This window comes from Barbatula barbatula, assembly GCF_947034865.1.
Source record: "Barbatula barbatula genome assembly, chromosome: 18".
NCBI classification, from domain to species: Eukaryota; Metazoa; Chordata; class Actinopteri; order Cypriniformes; family Nemacheilidae; genus Barbatula; species Barbatula barbatula.
The window spans coordinates 11,802,500-11,818,278 of record NC_136781.1 but is presented as its reverse complement, the minus strand read 5'-3'; the positions used below and the strand labels follow the sequence as shown (position 1 = coordinate 11,818,278).

General features: G+C 38.0%; 1 protein-coding gene across 7 annotated transcripts in view; it reads right to left on the bottom strand.

The window, feature by feature from the left end:
* sorbs2b (sorbin and SH3 domain containing 2b) overlaps positions 1 to 15,779 on the bottom strand; it is a 46,371-nt gene continuing 30,592 nt past the window's right edge. For 6 of the 7 annotated variants that reach the window (XM_079480565.1, XM_079480564.1, XM_079480566.1 and 3 more), the window contains 10 exons: positions 14,558 to 14,736; positions 12,697 to 14,202; positions 11,810 to 11,895; positions 11,674 to 11,720; positions 11,463 to 11,577; positions 10,881 to 11,009; positions 10,389 to 10,580; positions 2,997 to 3,046; positions 2,740 to 2,846; positions 1 to 2,228 (listed from right to left, as the gene is read on the bottom strand). In XM_079480565.1, the coding sequence (XP_079336691.1) occupies positions 2,167 to 2,228; positions 2,740 to 2,846; positions 2,997 to 3,046; positions 10,389 to 10,580; positions 10,881 to 11,009; positions 11,463 to 11,577; positions 11,674 to 11,720; positions 11,810 to 11,895; positions 12,697 to 14,202; positions 14,558 to 14,736 (2,473 nt within the window). In that variant the 3' untranslated portion in view covers positions 1 to 2,166. The remainder of the gene's footprint in view (positions 2,229 to 2,739; positions 2,847 to 2,996; positions 3,047 to 10,388; positions 10,581 to 10,880; positions 11,010 to 11,462; positions 11,578 to 11,673; positions 11,721 to 11,809; positions 11,896 to 12,696; positions 14,203 to 14,557; positions 14,737 to 15,779) is intronic. The other variant, XM_079480569.1, reaches the window with a different exon arrangement.

The window sequence follows — 15,779 nt, the reverse complement described above, 5'->3', positions numbered from 1 at the left end:
GGTGAGAATATTATAATTTATTTATGCAGTATTCCACTCGATCATAGGTTTAGGTGTCGTCTCTCCAGGAAGAGCTTGGTTTGCAGACACAGCGAGTATGTACTAACCGCTTTACTTTTATTTCAGCAATTATCAGTTTCAATCCATCCAGGAACCATCAAACACTTTTACCACTTTACACCCTTAAAAGGATTCGTTCACCCCAAAATGAAAAGTAATTTACTCACGAACTGAATGACTCTTTCTTTAAGGATGTTAGTGTATAACAATATGCATAACATCTACCACATATTGTCTGTCAATTTATGTGATTTGGTTGAATTCCCAGTGAATTTACACAGTAACAATATTGCCATGATGTGTGTGCCAAATGTAGGTCATAAATAAACAATATAAGAGTGAGTATACGTAACAGTTTTTATTTTTGGGTGCACTATCCTCATTGATATTAAGTAGGTTTGTGCTAGGTTTGCTATTTCCATTCTCTTTTCATTTGCAGTGTTGTAATGGTTGGCTCAGAAGTTGGATGAAATCAGTGGTTGGGTTTAGTAGACCCAACCACTGATTGAAACAACCCAGCAGAGGTCAATTAAAGTCTAAAAGTAGGGTTTGTCCCTTTTTGACCCAAACATGTTGAAAAAACCCAGCAATTTTAAAGTACTAAACATATCACCGTGTTCTGTATATTATAAACATGAATTTTCTGACACTTCGCGTTAAAATGATTAATCCATGACACTGTACACACAATATTTGGTAAAATGATGCACCAGGAACAGTCCTCAAACTCTTTTCTAATCACCAAGTGTTTAGAATGGAAGACTGGAATGCTTTAACACAGAACCGCTTTAGAAATCAATGGTTAAGGTTAAAGCCAGATGTTAATGAATGTTTTTGTGTATGCCCACACACATCACAGCATTGTCGAAGAATGAATGTGGCAGGCTGAAAGTTTCACACATGATCAGTTCTTTATGAAACAACATGCGCAAGAAGCACATTTAAGCATATTGACAACACAGCAACTGCCTAATATTGCCTAAAATACATAGATTATTGGTTCATGTTTGTATCGACTGACACGTTTACACGTATTGTCCCAAATAAAATGTGATGAAGCTTGCAATACTGCATATTTTAAAATGTACATGTGATGAAACGTAAGCTAAGCATAATGGTTATTTGAATAAAAACATGGAAAAATATATTAAGTATATCATAATGAAAACGTTTGCTGAATTATAAGATAAACAAAATTGATTTAAGTATTTCATTTCCTTCATTAGAGCCAGTCGGAATAACTGGAAGGTGTCATACAAAATGTACTTATGACAACAGATGCTCCTCTCATTGGCCATAAAACTGAATACAGACTGTAAACCAATGATGTGCAAGGTCACCCAACACAAAATTATTTAAAGGCAGTAGAGACTCAAAAAGACTGGATTTGAAGTTAACACATTTGGCATTTTGCCAAAATGCCTTTTGTTAGGGAAACTGCATTCTTAAAACTGATTTTGATTGAAAATACAAAAATATTTTTCTGATCTGTAAAATCCTTCAAATGCTCAAAGGAATGTCTGGAGGAAGAAAGTAGAGCCGTGGAAAATGGGAGGCCATTCTCCACCCATGAGATCAAATACTGAAAGATACATGTTAGTGGGAACATACCTGCAACATCCAGTGTGTCTGGCACAAACATGACATTTCAATACTGTTCTAGATGAGAACCTACATCGGGGCACCAGATGAACATTCTGGCCCTACTGTAACTTACTCTTCCACTGAAAAAAAAAAACACTTCAATAAATAAATTATAAATAGGGCACTTGATTGATCATGTTAAAATTCATCAGCTTTTCTAAAAGGTACACATACTGTTCTTCTCAGCTAATGTTAAACATGTAGGCAACCAAATATTTTAAAGCCATTAATGAAATTCCTTTTTTAACATAATGGTTCCAGATTTTAATCATTCGCACACTGGAAACAAGTAACTTGTCGCCATAACCCAAAAATGTGACTGGCTTCTGCTTCTTCCATTAGTCCACCGGGTGGATGACTGGGATAAGTCGTACTAAATCCAGCAGGTAGCCACAGGGTGTCGTTCTCCATCACTCTTCTGTAGATGTGTGTCCATCAGAGATTTGTGATACATGGGTCAATTCAGTGGTGCTTCACATAGTTTCCAGGAAAGGTTCCAAAAAACTTGGTTCGTCTGGATGTCCCTAAAAATGTTGAAATATGAAATATGAAAAATATGCATTTGTGACCCTGCCTGTGAAAAATAAGCTAAAGTATTTTTTCTTGTGATTTACTGTTTTCAACAAAATATCGTATTTACATGTAGAATGATTTTGTGAAAATATAACCTTGATATCTTTAATATTGACCTACTGTAGTAAGGCCATGTCAAAGATTGAAATCAAAGTGAAATTAAAGTAACACCCAAAGATGAAAATTCAGACATTATTTTCTCACCCTTTTCTCATTTCAACCCTGTATGTATACCCCAATATTTTTATCTGCCGAATATTTTATTCGATTGTAATCAAATTTTGAAGTTTCTTATTTCAGATTATGAGACTTTAGCCAAGATTACACGGACAGTGTCACATTTGTGTCAAATCATATCTAACCATCTATCCTGTAGTTTAACACTGCAGATTTTCTTTGGAGTACAGCTCCAGCTAGTGGCAAGTAACGAAACAGTCTAGTAAAAAGAGTTTCCAGTCTTACCCACAAACCATCCGTCATCACACTTCTCCATGACGTCAACAACATCTCCCTCCTTGAGTTCCAGCTCATCCTCATTTCGTGGTGTATACGTATACAGGGCTTGAAACCTGCAAGACAAGACATTTCTATATCAGAACTTTAGTGCATACCGTACTACTAAGTCACACATTAAACATATTTACAAAACGATATTTTACATTTTGAAGAGGTGTAACACATTTCGAAAAAGCTAACCACATGGAAAATGAGTTACTCACGGTTCTCCTACACCTTGAAGAGGATCATTAACATATGCTTGTCTTTGGGACTGAAACATAGAAAACATAAAAGCACATTTTAAATGTTTCTGTCTGAGGTTACACTGTATGTTCATCTGATAGGAGCAGCCACAAAACCTCACAAAAAAAAACATTAATGCAAAGCCTCAAGCCAGACCTGGATCAACTGTATATCTGAACTTATCAGGTCTGATCAAGCGCACCTTAACACTATTAACTAGTTACAAAAGTGCAACTGCAAGTTTTCTGCTTGATCGTATTAAATACATTTGAGATCCAGGACTACCGGGGCAAAACAAATCTCGGTTTCTAAGCCATCAACCGACATACTGTACAATATGTCTGATTTAAAGGGACAGGACACCCAAAAAAATTTATTCTGTCCTCATTTGCTCACCCTCGAGTTGTTTCAAATCTGTATACATTTCATTCTTCTGATGAAGACAGAAAATTATATTTGAAAGAATGCTTGTAACCAAACAGCTCTTGCCCACCAATGACTACCATAGTAGGAAAAACCACAATGGTAGTCAAAAGTGCCCCAGAACTTTCCTCCATTCTTTAAAATATCTTCTTTTGTGTTCATCAGAAGAAAGAAATAAAAAACATTCATCCTATGGTAGTCAATGGTGGCCAACATCTGTTTGGTTACAAGTATTCTTCCAAACATCTTTCTCCGTGTTTATCAGAACAAAGAAATGTTTACACATTTGAAACATTTCGAGGCTGAGTAAATGAAGACAGAATTTTCATATTTGGGTGAACTGTTCCTTTAAGGACTTAGAAACAAATGCCTGAAATTCTGGAAATGAGGACCGTACTCCCCTTCTTTGGAAGAAAATGTGGGGAATAGGTGGCTTGCCTGGCTCTGGGGAGCACACCTTGTTTAAGCTGTGTACACAGAAGAAATCATTGGGACATTCCCATGAGTTATCAGTGAACGCTCTGAACACACGGCTTAACCCAAACTGCGTGAAAAAGCCAGTCTCTTCTGCTGTTAGTTATTAAATGTTATTTCCTCAAGTGTAAAACGTGCTGATACAAACAGACAATGCCGACAAAGTGTTAGAAGTATCCCTCATAGGACTGCACGATCATGAGTAAAATTATAATCACGATTATTTTGCTCAACATTTTAATCACGATTAATAAACACTATTACTTTGTCAGTTCAGAACTTTTGTACTGTACTTTACAGCCAATGAATATTTTATAATCTGCTGCCATTGAACTTCTTTAACACCATATTTCAAAGCAATCAATCATCTAAATACGCCACCAACATATTTTTAAACATTTTGTGACCTTCGGAATGGAATGAAACCTTGCTACTCCATTTTTATTTCTTGTTTTATAAATAATTGCTATTGGTCACCCTTCATGTTTGTCTGTGGGTTTTGCAAAAAACTGATTAAAATAGTAGAAATGCAGTGAATTTTTCTGTAAAGTGTCAGTTTAAAAGATACAAGCATTGCTATGATTTTCTGACCTTATCGGGAGTTTTGTGCTTGCTTTTAAAACATTAATATCAAAACGATTATGTAGAAATGAATTGTGGGAATCATTAACACGATTAATCGTGCAGCCCTAATCCCTCATATATTGCACAGTATTGGATACGGTACAGATTAAATGAATTTCACAGAGTACAATAATATCAACAGATCATAAGCATACAATAAGTGTACAAAACATCTTGTATCATGCCCTAGGATAGTTATATCTAGGTCTCGTATTGCAAAAAAGAACATTGCGAATTCCCAGGTGCAATTCATCGGATGACATGATTTGTGTAGGGATACTTTGAAAAGTGTAAAAACAATCTCTCTCGAGTCAATGAGCCATTACCACACAAGGTGCACATATTCCCTACCCTATGAGATGATGAAAAGTTTTGACCTCTAACAGGCGATCCGCAGGACCTCCTAGACATCACGGGGCTACGAGGGGGCTTACCGACAACCCCAACATCACGCCTTAACACAGGCTGAAAGAACCAGAACCAGGAGACATGGGGTTTTACGAAATCAATGTAAACACATTTTTCCAAAACAAAAAATATTAACATGAATGAGTCTTTGAACTATTAGTGCATGAAGACAATTGTGCATCTGTCAAAATGTTTCTGTATCAGTTGCTCCAGTCGAGCATCCATTAAGAGCTCTGTTCATTATGATGTTATTTGTCCCGTTGTTTCAGGAAAAAGCCTATAACGCTCATTTTAAGGTTCATATGATTATGTGCTATTACTGTAAAACGAGAGGATTGGAATGAGGGTGGCGGGAGTTGGATAAATCATTATTATTCAATCCTGGATGTATTTGCATAAATGAGCCTTCTATATGTGAACATAACTTCCTATACGTCCGACAAATGGTCATTTATTTACAGAAGGAGTTCATTATGCTTACAAAAATATCTATTGGTAATATATACTGCAACAATGATGCACTCAGATACACATAAACGCTACATAGGCCACTTAAACTGAAAATGTTAGTAGCTATTAAGAATAGAGGGGGGTAAGATCGGAGTGGGGACGTGTACAGTCACTAACAAGCACCTTGTCATTACCTTGACCTTTTGGGAGCGAAAATCCTGTCGAGAGGACAGTTTTGCAGAGGGAGGGGGAGACTGTGACACCCCAGGCAATGGTGGGGTGGAACGTGGGGAGGGGGGAGAGTATTTAGCTGATGTGGGGAGTATAAACGGCAACGACATCTGTGAAGACAAGGGAGAAAGATGGAGAGAGGCATTTTGGGAAACTTTCCTCAGCTGATTTTAACGTTAAGGATTGTCTACGGGGCACTTTTCACGAATAGGGTACAACACGCATCCTCGAATGCTAAAAAACGTTGATTGTAGTGAGCCAACGTAAAAACTGAGAAAGACTACAGTATTTATTTGTCTGTCAGTTATACTAGAGGCTTCAAATTTTTTTATTTAATGCTTTATTTTGATTTAATAGTTTTTAGGTAGATTATTTGATTAAACTATCATTTTGTTTCTTTTTTGTTTCAATTTTAAGAAATGTTTTATTTTTTTAAATGGAGAAATATTATGCTTTAAATTAAAATGCCTGAACATATTTTTTGGCAATTAAAACAGCTCATGGCTAGTCTTTACAATGTTTATATAATTGTCAGAATCCGTGTATGATTAACTAATTATTGCTTTATTTCTAAACATTTTGAGTATCTATTACATTCATATTGAATACATTGTAAGCACATCCAGAACCTACTAATTATTGACGGATTTTAATTGTTTCCAGCATAATAAAGCAAAAATGACATTTCTAGATGTATGTTTTGTGTCAAAATTAAGGAATGTTTTTGTACTTTACATGTTTTTTTAATTGACATGTAATTTACATTATTTTTCTAAAACAAATTAATTCATAAATACTCTAAAAATTCTATAAATTAAAAATTCTTGCATTGTAGAATAATTAAAATATTTTTAACTTACAATAATATAAGAATTTTGACAATCTACCGAATTCATATTGAACATGTTGTAAATACATTGTAAACCTATTAATTATTGTCCATATATATGTATTTTAATTATCAAAATAATAAGCAAGCATAAGAAAGCATAGCACTACAAAAAACACCTAATTTAAACTTGACACAAAAATAAATTGAATCACATTATTTTAATCATTTTGATTTTAAAAATTAACATTTATTTTTTGTCAAGTTAAAGGAATGTTGATTTTGTAATGTTATGTTTGCACACAGTTTTTCAATAGATTCTCATAAATCTACATTTTTTTGTGAATTTAATTCATGCAGTCAGAAAACATACAGTATGATGAAAATGGGATACGTGCTTCAAATCCTTTAAAAATAGAATCGTGGAAGTGTAACGTATTCGTGAAATGCACCACTGATGCTTTTGAGTATGTAGATTCTATAATACAGTTTGAAGATTTCACCCCACAATGAGCTCTACCTCAATATCTGACCACTCACTGTGGTCAGGTAATACTGGAGTAAACCTATTTGATGTCAGGGACTGGCTGTTGTCTTCATTTGGGTCCTCCTCTATAAACAGTTTGGGTAACTTTTCTGTTATTTCTGGTTCCTGGTGATAAAATCCCTCCTCTTCTACAAACACCCCCTTTGACTGGCTGGCTTTAATGATGGACACTAACTCCTCGCACAGGTCATCCTCAGAGTCTTTTGGAAATAGGGTGTCTTTGTGAGACACATGCTTCTCAAAATCAGGACTGTTCAGTTTTGGAGAATCTGTCTTGCCTGGTTCGTGGTGCTCTTTGCTATTCGAGAGCTGCAGTTCTTTCAGAGTTAAATCAGATTTTTGGATAGGGAGAATCTCTATGACACTGCTAGACCTGGGGCTTGAGTCGAATGTGGATGAGGTGGGGGAAGGAGTGAAGGAGGCAAAAGTGAGGTAAGGTTGAGGTGATGGGCTGGGATCAGGAGACATGTAGGACTTTGGGGAGGAGATGGGAATGAAGTGGCCCTCTTTGATCGAAGGAGTGGAGATGCGGGGGGTAAGAGAGGGGGAAATTGCAGTATCCAGCCCTTCTAAATCAAGCTGGAAGTTGGAAGGGAAGGGAGGAGGTGTGGGGGCAGGAGTTCCTGAAGGAGACAGACCCAGAGTGAGGGCTAGCCACTCGCTGGTGATGGCCTGAAGGTGCGCTGCTCTCTGTGGGCTGGGTGAGGATGATGAAAGCGGACGGAGAGTTGGGGATGGAGGGCTGTAGAGGGTACGTGCAGATGATGGCTTGAAAGAGAGAGACAGAAATACAGTGACAGTGGAGATACACACTGAAAAACAAGAGAACGGAAAGATAATGAAAGGGACAGAGGGAAAGATGAAAGATTTGACTGTTTTCATAAATTAAAACTACCCCCTAGAAAACAAGGTTTTAAAGCAATAATTCAAGCAAAAAAATGTAAATGTGTTATCATCTAGTCAACATCAAACCCCGTATGACTTTCGTTCTTCCATAGGAGCACAAGAAAATATGTTCTGCAGAACATCTAAACTGTTCATTGTTGAACTACTGTGAAAAATAATAATGTCTTAATAATTCATTAGCCCATGGGTTCTCAACCTTTTTGACTCCAAGGCCCCCCATAATTCCCCAATATTGAATGTGCCCCTATACCCTATTAAATATTTTAGAGCTTAACATAAACTGGAAAAACTTTATTAATTATAAAAATTGCTAAATATTAGGAACTCTTTTTTTATGTATTTCAATGCTAGTTTTGTCTAATTAAAAATGTTGGTCATCTGGTAAGTAAGGTGGAGCCCCCACCTGCAACCCCCCCTGTTGAGAACCACTGCATTAGCCCTCCGGTACTATTGAACTATCTATAAGAAAAGCTGAGGGCTTCTGCACTATATGGAAAGAAAACAATACAGGTTTCGGAAACAACCGAAAATAATTACAAATTGAGTGATTTTAAGCAAAATATAAGCCAAAGATATTTTTAAGTGACATATGTATTTCATAGTATTATAACTAAATGATCATTTGCCGTCTTTCTGCTGACCACAAAAAGGCACAAGATAAAAGCTGGTCTGTACAGTGGCCTTCGCTGTCCTACAACAGTAGCCTTCCACATCTACCCTTAAGCCTTTAATGCTTTTTAATCCCATCTGAATGTAGTGCAACCCTACAAATGTACTTGCTACAATGTCTTCTAAAAGCGTGTGCATAAAGAAAATCAGATTAACGAAAGAAGAGTGTCACATTAGTTCATGTCTACAAAAATCGTACAAATGAAGCACTGCAAGTTGTGTGGCTTTCCCAGCTTTTAAAGCCCATACTGGATATTGGCATGAGTGGGATTAATCTCATTTAATTCTGCTGAACCCACCGTATGTGATCGAAGATATAAACCTTCACTTGCTTCTGTAGATCAAATTACAACTCGCTTAATCCGAATTTGTTTTACACAACATTTAAAAAGTAATCTAAAAATGACAGAGGTAATCTATTTTGACACTTGGACCGTTTCCAGCCAGGATTAATTTTGTCTTTGACACCTTGTTGGCACTGATGTTATAGCTAATGACCTCTGGCAATATGAATAGCATGATATAAATAAAAGGTTTTACAGTCTTGACACCACTGATTTAGAAATTGATAGACTTAACTAGATCAGATCAGAGTATAGAGACAAAATCTCATAATACTTCAAATCCAGAAATCACTACCTACCATGATCAACACCTTGGGTCTCAATTATAAAACTGAAAGCCAAAAATAGCGTACTTAGAAAAAATTCTGCTACTCACACCAGTAAGCAATATTCGCTTTATAAATCACAGCTCACCTGCAAGTGTGCGTACGTGAATCAGCCTCAGATTCCGCCCCGTACACGCACATATTTAGCCATAAATAGTCTATGCAAAGCACCTCATGAATGTTGATTCGTACATTAAATTATCCAATCCTCTTGTTAAACCTGACGTCATGCACCATAATGGATGTAAACCGTTTCCGGGTCCAACCGCTATCAGGTGCCATAATAAAATATAACAAAAAATGTAAAATGTAAAACTGCTGAAAACCCCCCAATCCCATCCTTTACCTCCGTGACGAAATCACAAAAGGCCACACATGAGATTCACTGAGATTTACAAATGAATAATTGTTATAATTATTAATAACAATAATTATTAGATAATTATCTTTATTCCGGTTTTGTTATGAACACCATTATAGTTAGGACTGATAACGAGAACATAAATAGATACGATTGTGCGAGACTTTAACTTTTGATGATTATACACAGTATTTAAGGAAAATATAGTTTGTCATTTATTTACACTGTGTTCTGCAGTTATCCTATTTGATGCTCTACTGTATTCCATGCAGTCGGATGATCTCCTCCTCATGCGTGTGATGTTGAGACAGATTCAATATTCATATGGAATTTTTATGAAAGATTTGAGCTGGATTTAACTAGAAGGTGCATTACATTTATCACACAATACAAGCGCAAATAACTCTACCGATTTAATCTTCATGATAACGTGGATCTTGAACGGATATGAGGTCAAATTAAATACATGTGAGGCATTAATGCTTATAACAATTTTTATTACATTTACTTTCTGAAAATTTTACTTGAGTTCACCAACTCACCATTGGTGTCGCCTCTTGTTTCCAAAATGTGCGTACGCATGGGTCAGAGTTTGCTTACAGGTGCGCACATTCTCCTGTCAAGTTTGCTTTTACTAGATCACAAGCTTTGCGTGGAAAGTGGCGTACGCAGGTTTACAGCCTCGTTTGTATTTACGCAATGTTTATAAATGAGACCCCTGAGCTTTAGAACTGTAATATGTGATATATTTTAGATTATGTTGTGGGTGAAAACATACCCTACTGTGCAGTCTGTCACTGGGGTAGCTGGTGGGTATACTGGGCCCAGGAGGTTGACCGGTACTTTGTACTGGCGACTTCTTAATAACATCCACATAAGACACTGGAAAAATCCCTTGTTTGTTTGTACCCAGGATCTTTCCCTCATACCAGTTCTGATCCACTTGACGCAAAAGAATGACACGCTCACCCTGAAAAACAACATGAAGCATTAACGCCGACATTTTTAAACATCATGAGTAAGGCATGTCAGTTCAATATATTCAATTCTTAAATTCAAAAATAATTTGATGTGGGTGGGGCTATAAAGCACAATGACAAAATATACCATCAACATGGACAAAATGTTAGAGCATTGTAGAACACTATCCTTTAATAAAAGAGTCGAGCTTTTAAAATGGTTACAGTAAGAAGAACAATAATAGGAAGCTGCTTAAAGTATTTAGTGATCAGTATTCATGATGCCATTACTGAGAAAACAAGACTTTTACTTTTCTTAATGAGAGCTCCACATTGGTGTCAGCATTGAAGTTGTAGCGAGCGACTGCTTCTCCGATTTCTTTGCTCTGGGCTGGAGGAGGGGGTCTCGCTGGCTGATGTCTCTCTGAAGGAGAGATTTTCTGAACCGACACAAAAACAGAAGAGAAACAGAGAACTGATTACTTTTAGTAAATAATACTATTTCTAGTAAATCTGTGAACATTGTCATTTCTTTCATTACTAAAATAACATGAATATATAAAAACACGAAGATTCCTTCGCAATGAATTTCCTTCACTTTTTAAAAACCATCCCGAGATAAGACCTGAACAACCGGGCTGATAAAATGCCAAAAGCACGATTTTGCAAATTCTAGACATATGGTGGTTACTTTAAAGATGCTTGAATATAACAGTTTTGATTTATTTTGGATGCTTTTAGTCATCACGTAATTTATAGTAACAATTATGTTAAACTGGGAGAAACAATGCAATATTATTTTTCTAAACTGTAGATAAAGTCTAAATAAAGAAAACGTGATTCCAAAGCTGAATGGTTGGGGTTCATATAATCCATTTTGAAGGAGTACACACCTCCACATATGAGATGGGAAATATGCCAACATGTCCACGGTACTCTCCTTCATACCAGTTATTATCTACTTGCCGGGTGATGTACACAGTCTCCCCTTTCTTAAACGTCAGCTCTCTGGTTGAAAAAGCAAATAGGTCATACTATATATTGTGGAAGCACAAAAAATTACCCAATATGAAAAATATAAGATTTTAACAAAGCTGTTCATACTTGGCTGTCTGTGCTTTGAAGTCATATATTGCTCTTGCTGGCAGTTTCTGTTGGGTAAACAGTACGCAATAAAGTTTATTTACCAACCGGTTTAAGTACAGATCACATTTTAGTGTTTTTACAACAGAGCAATCACCTCTCCGATGTCAGGGGTCTGTCTCATGCTTTGTGGTATGTGCCGGCCCACATCAGGATAACAAAATCCTCGATATGTGTCCTGGTCTGGAAATGAGACACAATTTGAGAGATTTTCCCACAAGCTTTACAGAGGATCAATACTATTTCATGCACGGGAACATGGATGGGGTTGATGAAAGAGAAGCACAACAAAATCTCAGAAGTTATGTTAAAATATACCCACCCTTCAGACAGATCCCTAGTATGGTGTATTTATATTAGACTCCAAATGGTGAGCTGGCATTTGTGCCAACTGTGGGCAAGCCCTCAGAAGAGTCTTCATTTATAAACTCAGTGAGCTATGCAGACATACATAAGTATGGATTGGAAAGCTATCGAATGACTAAGGATTATCACAATACAAAGACTTCCTTCGTTCAAACAAATAAACTAAAGCCTCAGGTACTGTACCTGCCAAGTCTGAGAGAGAAAGCTGTGTTAGCGCTCATAAGATAGTATGTTTCTGCACAAGCCAATAAAATCTGAAATCTGTTTTTAGACTGCATGCTTCAGCTGCCAAAGTCATATGTCCAAAGCTATTTATGTACACAGAAACTTCACAAAGTTCTCTCTTCTGTTGAGAGCTCACACCAGGCTGAAAGCTTTTGTTGGACTTAACCACAAAAAATATACGAAATGATGTGATAAAATGAGCAAGCATGGGGACAAATCACAAAGAAAAAAACAGATGCCATTTCTCAGAATGTTATAATTTTTTCCTCTAAGCAAGCACATTCACAAACACAGATGGAACAGAGCAATGGTGGTGAAGCAGATGGAGCGAGAACTCAAACACGGGGGACAGCGGAGGATTTGGGACATCATAGACGGATGAAGATGTTCCACCTTCATAACAGTGTTCAGAGTTGTGGTTCCTTTGGTTGTTGTTGCGGTCTGTAGGGTTGTGAGAGGCACAATGGGACAGCCGTGAGCACTCGGTTGTGTGGATGCACTGAGCAGGCATGCCGTCCAGCTGTGGGTGGTGTGAGCGATCCGTAGGGCTGCTTCTACCCAGAACGTAGAGGGAGGAATTCCGTTCAGGAATGTCGGGAAGCAACTCCGCCAGCAACCTATGGAGGATGCTGTTATCCGCCAGGCTACCCATGCGCTTCTCATCACGTATGTGGTCGTAGATGTCTTTCAAGGCTGAATCTAGAGCCTCGTGCATGCAACTCCTATAGTTCGGAAGTTGGGAAAAAGGTGACAGGTTCTTCCGGCGGAAAGGCACTGGGCTGACCAGGAAGGCAAGTTTGCTGAGTCCGAACTCGGATTCTTCCATTCGTAACTGTTGCCTTCGGTTTTGCTTGGCCCTCTCGTGCTTAATCATGGTGGTGAAGCGCGTGTAAGATGCCGGGCAGCGACCCTTGCAGGAGCTTACGAGCTGCCGGTGATAATGATGATGCTGCCCTGATCCACAGAAGCTCTCGGAAGAGGCGAATGAACAAAGATCAAAGTCTCTTTCGCTGCAATAAGACGAGCCTTCTATATGGATGAAGTCGTTGAGGTCGGACACAATGGCATCGTTTTCGCTATCAGAACAGTCGTGATGCACGGCAGAGTTTTTTAGGTGGTCACTGGTCACTTCGATGTGGATTGGCACTTGGTTGTTTATCTTGGGGTATTGAGGTCGTCCTTCAGGGGGGTTCCTGGCAGATGGGTCTTCATCCAGTAAGGACTCAATGGAGATACTACGCTTGGGACTGTAGGTTCTTATGGAAGAACATTTTGTCAGGCACTCGCCACCAAGATTGGGCATGGATTTGGATTTCTGGATCAAACTCTCAAATTGAGAAATCCGGTTGTGCACCATGTCCCTAGGCACCTCCTCGTTGCAGTCCTGAGAGCCAACTCGTCTATCCCTACGTTGTTCGCTTTCATACTTATGGATCCTGGATTTGACAGAACAGATCACGGTGGGGTTGATCAGCTCTTGCCGGTTAATGTGATGCATTTTCTTATAGAGTTTGAGGAAGCCTGGTGCATCATGGGCCGAGCGGTGCCTGGTCCTCTCTCTACATTCATCAGGCTCCCTGGTGTCACTACATTCCTCCAGTTCTCCGTTATGCAAAAGTGACCCCGTGCTCTCTGAGCGTGTCTGTACTTTTTCTCTCCCTTGACCTTCAGACAGGAGATCATCACAGCTCCAGGATTTAAGTTTGGGAGATGCCTCAATGCTTATCCAGTTTTCGTGGACTGTTTGCCAATCATCCGGAAGGCTTGAGAAGCCCTCCGAGATGGGTATAGCTGTGCAATTTTCATTTTGCTGTTTGTTTTGATATGTGGATTCCGAGGTAGCATGGTTTGAACTTCGACAGTTTATATGTGCTGAGTGCGTATTGCTTACATCCCCACCTTAGATATCCAGTACATGCAGCATGTTAAAAAAGAGATATGAGAAGACATTAAAAGGTAATTGACCTACAGAGGAAAAAAGTCAGGATGTTTATACTAAGAAGGCCTGGAACACAACCGGGATCTTGATCAACAAGCCCTCTCTGCATAAAGCAGCAGCAATTGAAATACAACACTACACCGAGGAGCGATTGTAAACACTAAATAATTCATCCAACTTTAGTCATGTAAAAGGAAAGCCATTTAAAATTCTGCCCCGCGCTGCGAGGAGCAAAACAAGAAACGTCTGGGAATCGTCCCTGTTGAAATTTATTCGAAATAATGTGAAGTGTGTCTGATTCTCTGATTTGTCTACCTTTACTTCTGGTGGAGGAGGGGGAGCTGGGGTTGGTGAGGGGGGTCCTCTGGGTACTGCTGCCCCTGGATGGTTCTGGGGGTCTGACAGAACTCTGTGTTGAGCCCACATTACTCTGGGTCCTGGGCTGAGAGGATACAGGTTCCGATTGCCGCCGTCTTTTGTTATCACTTGCAGAGCTGAGGAGTTTAAATGAAGTAAAGACTAAAGAATTGTTATGTATATGGACTAAAATCAATGTGAATAGTAGAATATTCTGGATTACTACAAATACATATATTTTTTTGAGGCATGCTGCTAAATTATAATTAACTGGCAGTTAAAAAACTAAAAATGAAAAATCGGTCATCATTTACTCACACTCAGGTTGTTTCAAACCTGTTTTTATTTATTTATTCCAATGAACACAGAGAAAGATATTTGGAAGAATGATAGCAATTTCAATTCTGGGACATCATCCGCTACCATAGTAGGAAAATAATATTGTATTTTTTGGTTCTGTTGAACACATGATGAGATATTTTGAAGGATTTAGGAAAACAATGAGTTCTCGTGCACCTTTGACTACCATTTAATTCTTGTCCTGGAACTGAAAATTATTAACATTCTTCTGAATATCTTTCTATGTCTTGATCGAAACAAAAACATTTATACAGGTATGAAATAACATAAGGGTGAGTAAATGATGACAGAATTTTCATTTTTGGGTGAACTATCCCTTTAATGCAGCTTTTATGCAGGTCTTGTTGGTATGATAACAAGACGTTGTTTGAGTCTTGCAGCTTAAAGGACCAATTAGTATTTTTTTACTTTATATCTACATTTCTGTACTAAACTCTTCATCAATTGTAAACCATGATAAACAGGTTCGATCTCACTTTCACATTTACATTTATGCATATCCAAAGCAACTATACATTTGTTTCTGAGTATGTGCAATCCCTTGGATCGGACCTGTGACCTTGTATTTCCTCTGATTCAAACCCTTGACTTCGGACAAGCTTATGTCACACTACAGGAATGCAAACGCATTCAGAATGAAACCTTGACATGGGCACACAACTGAAGGGTCAGTGAGGAGTTTTTATTTCTACTTCACAAGAACAAAGGTTATTCCATTTGTGTCACCCTAAACTCGCTCACAACAAGCTTAACAAGTAACAAACAACAACCAAAAATGATAAAACCAGGATTAATAATGTCACTGCATTAGCTTACTAAA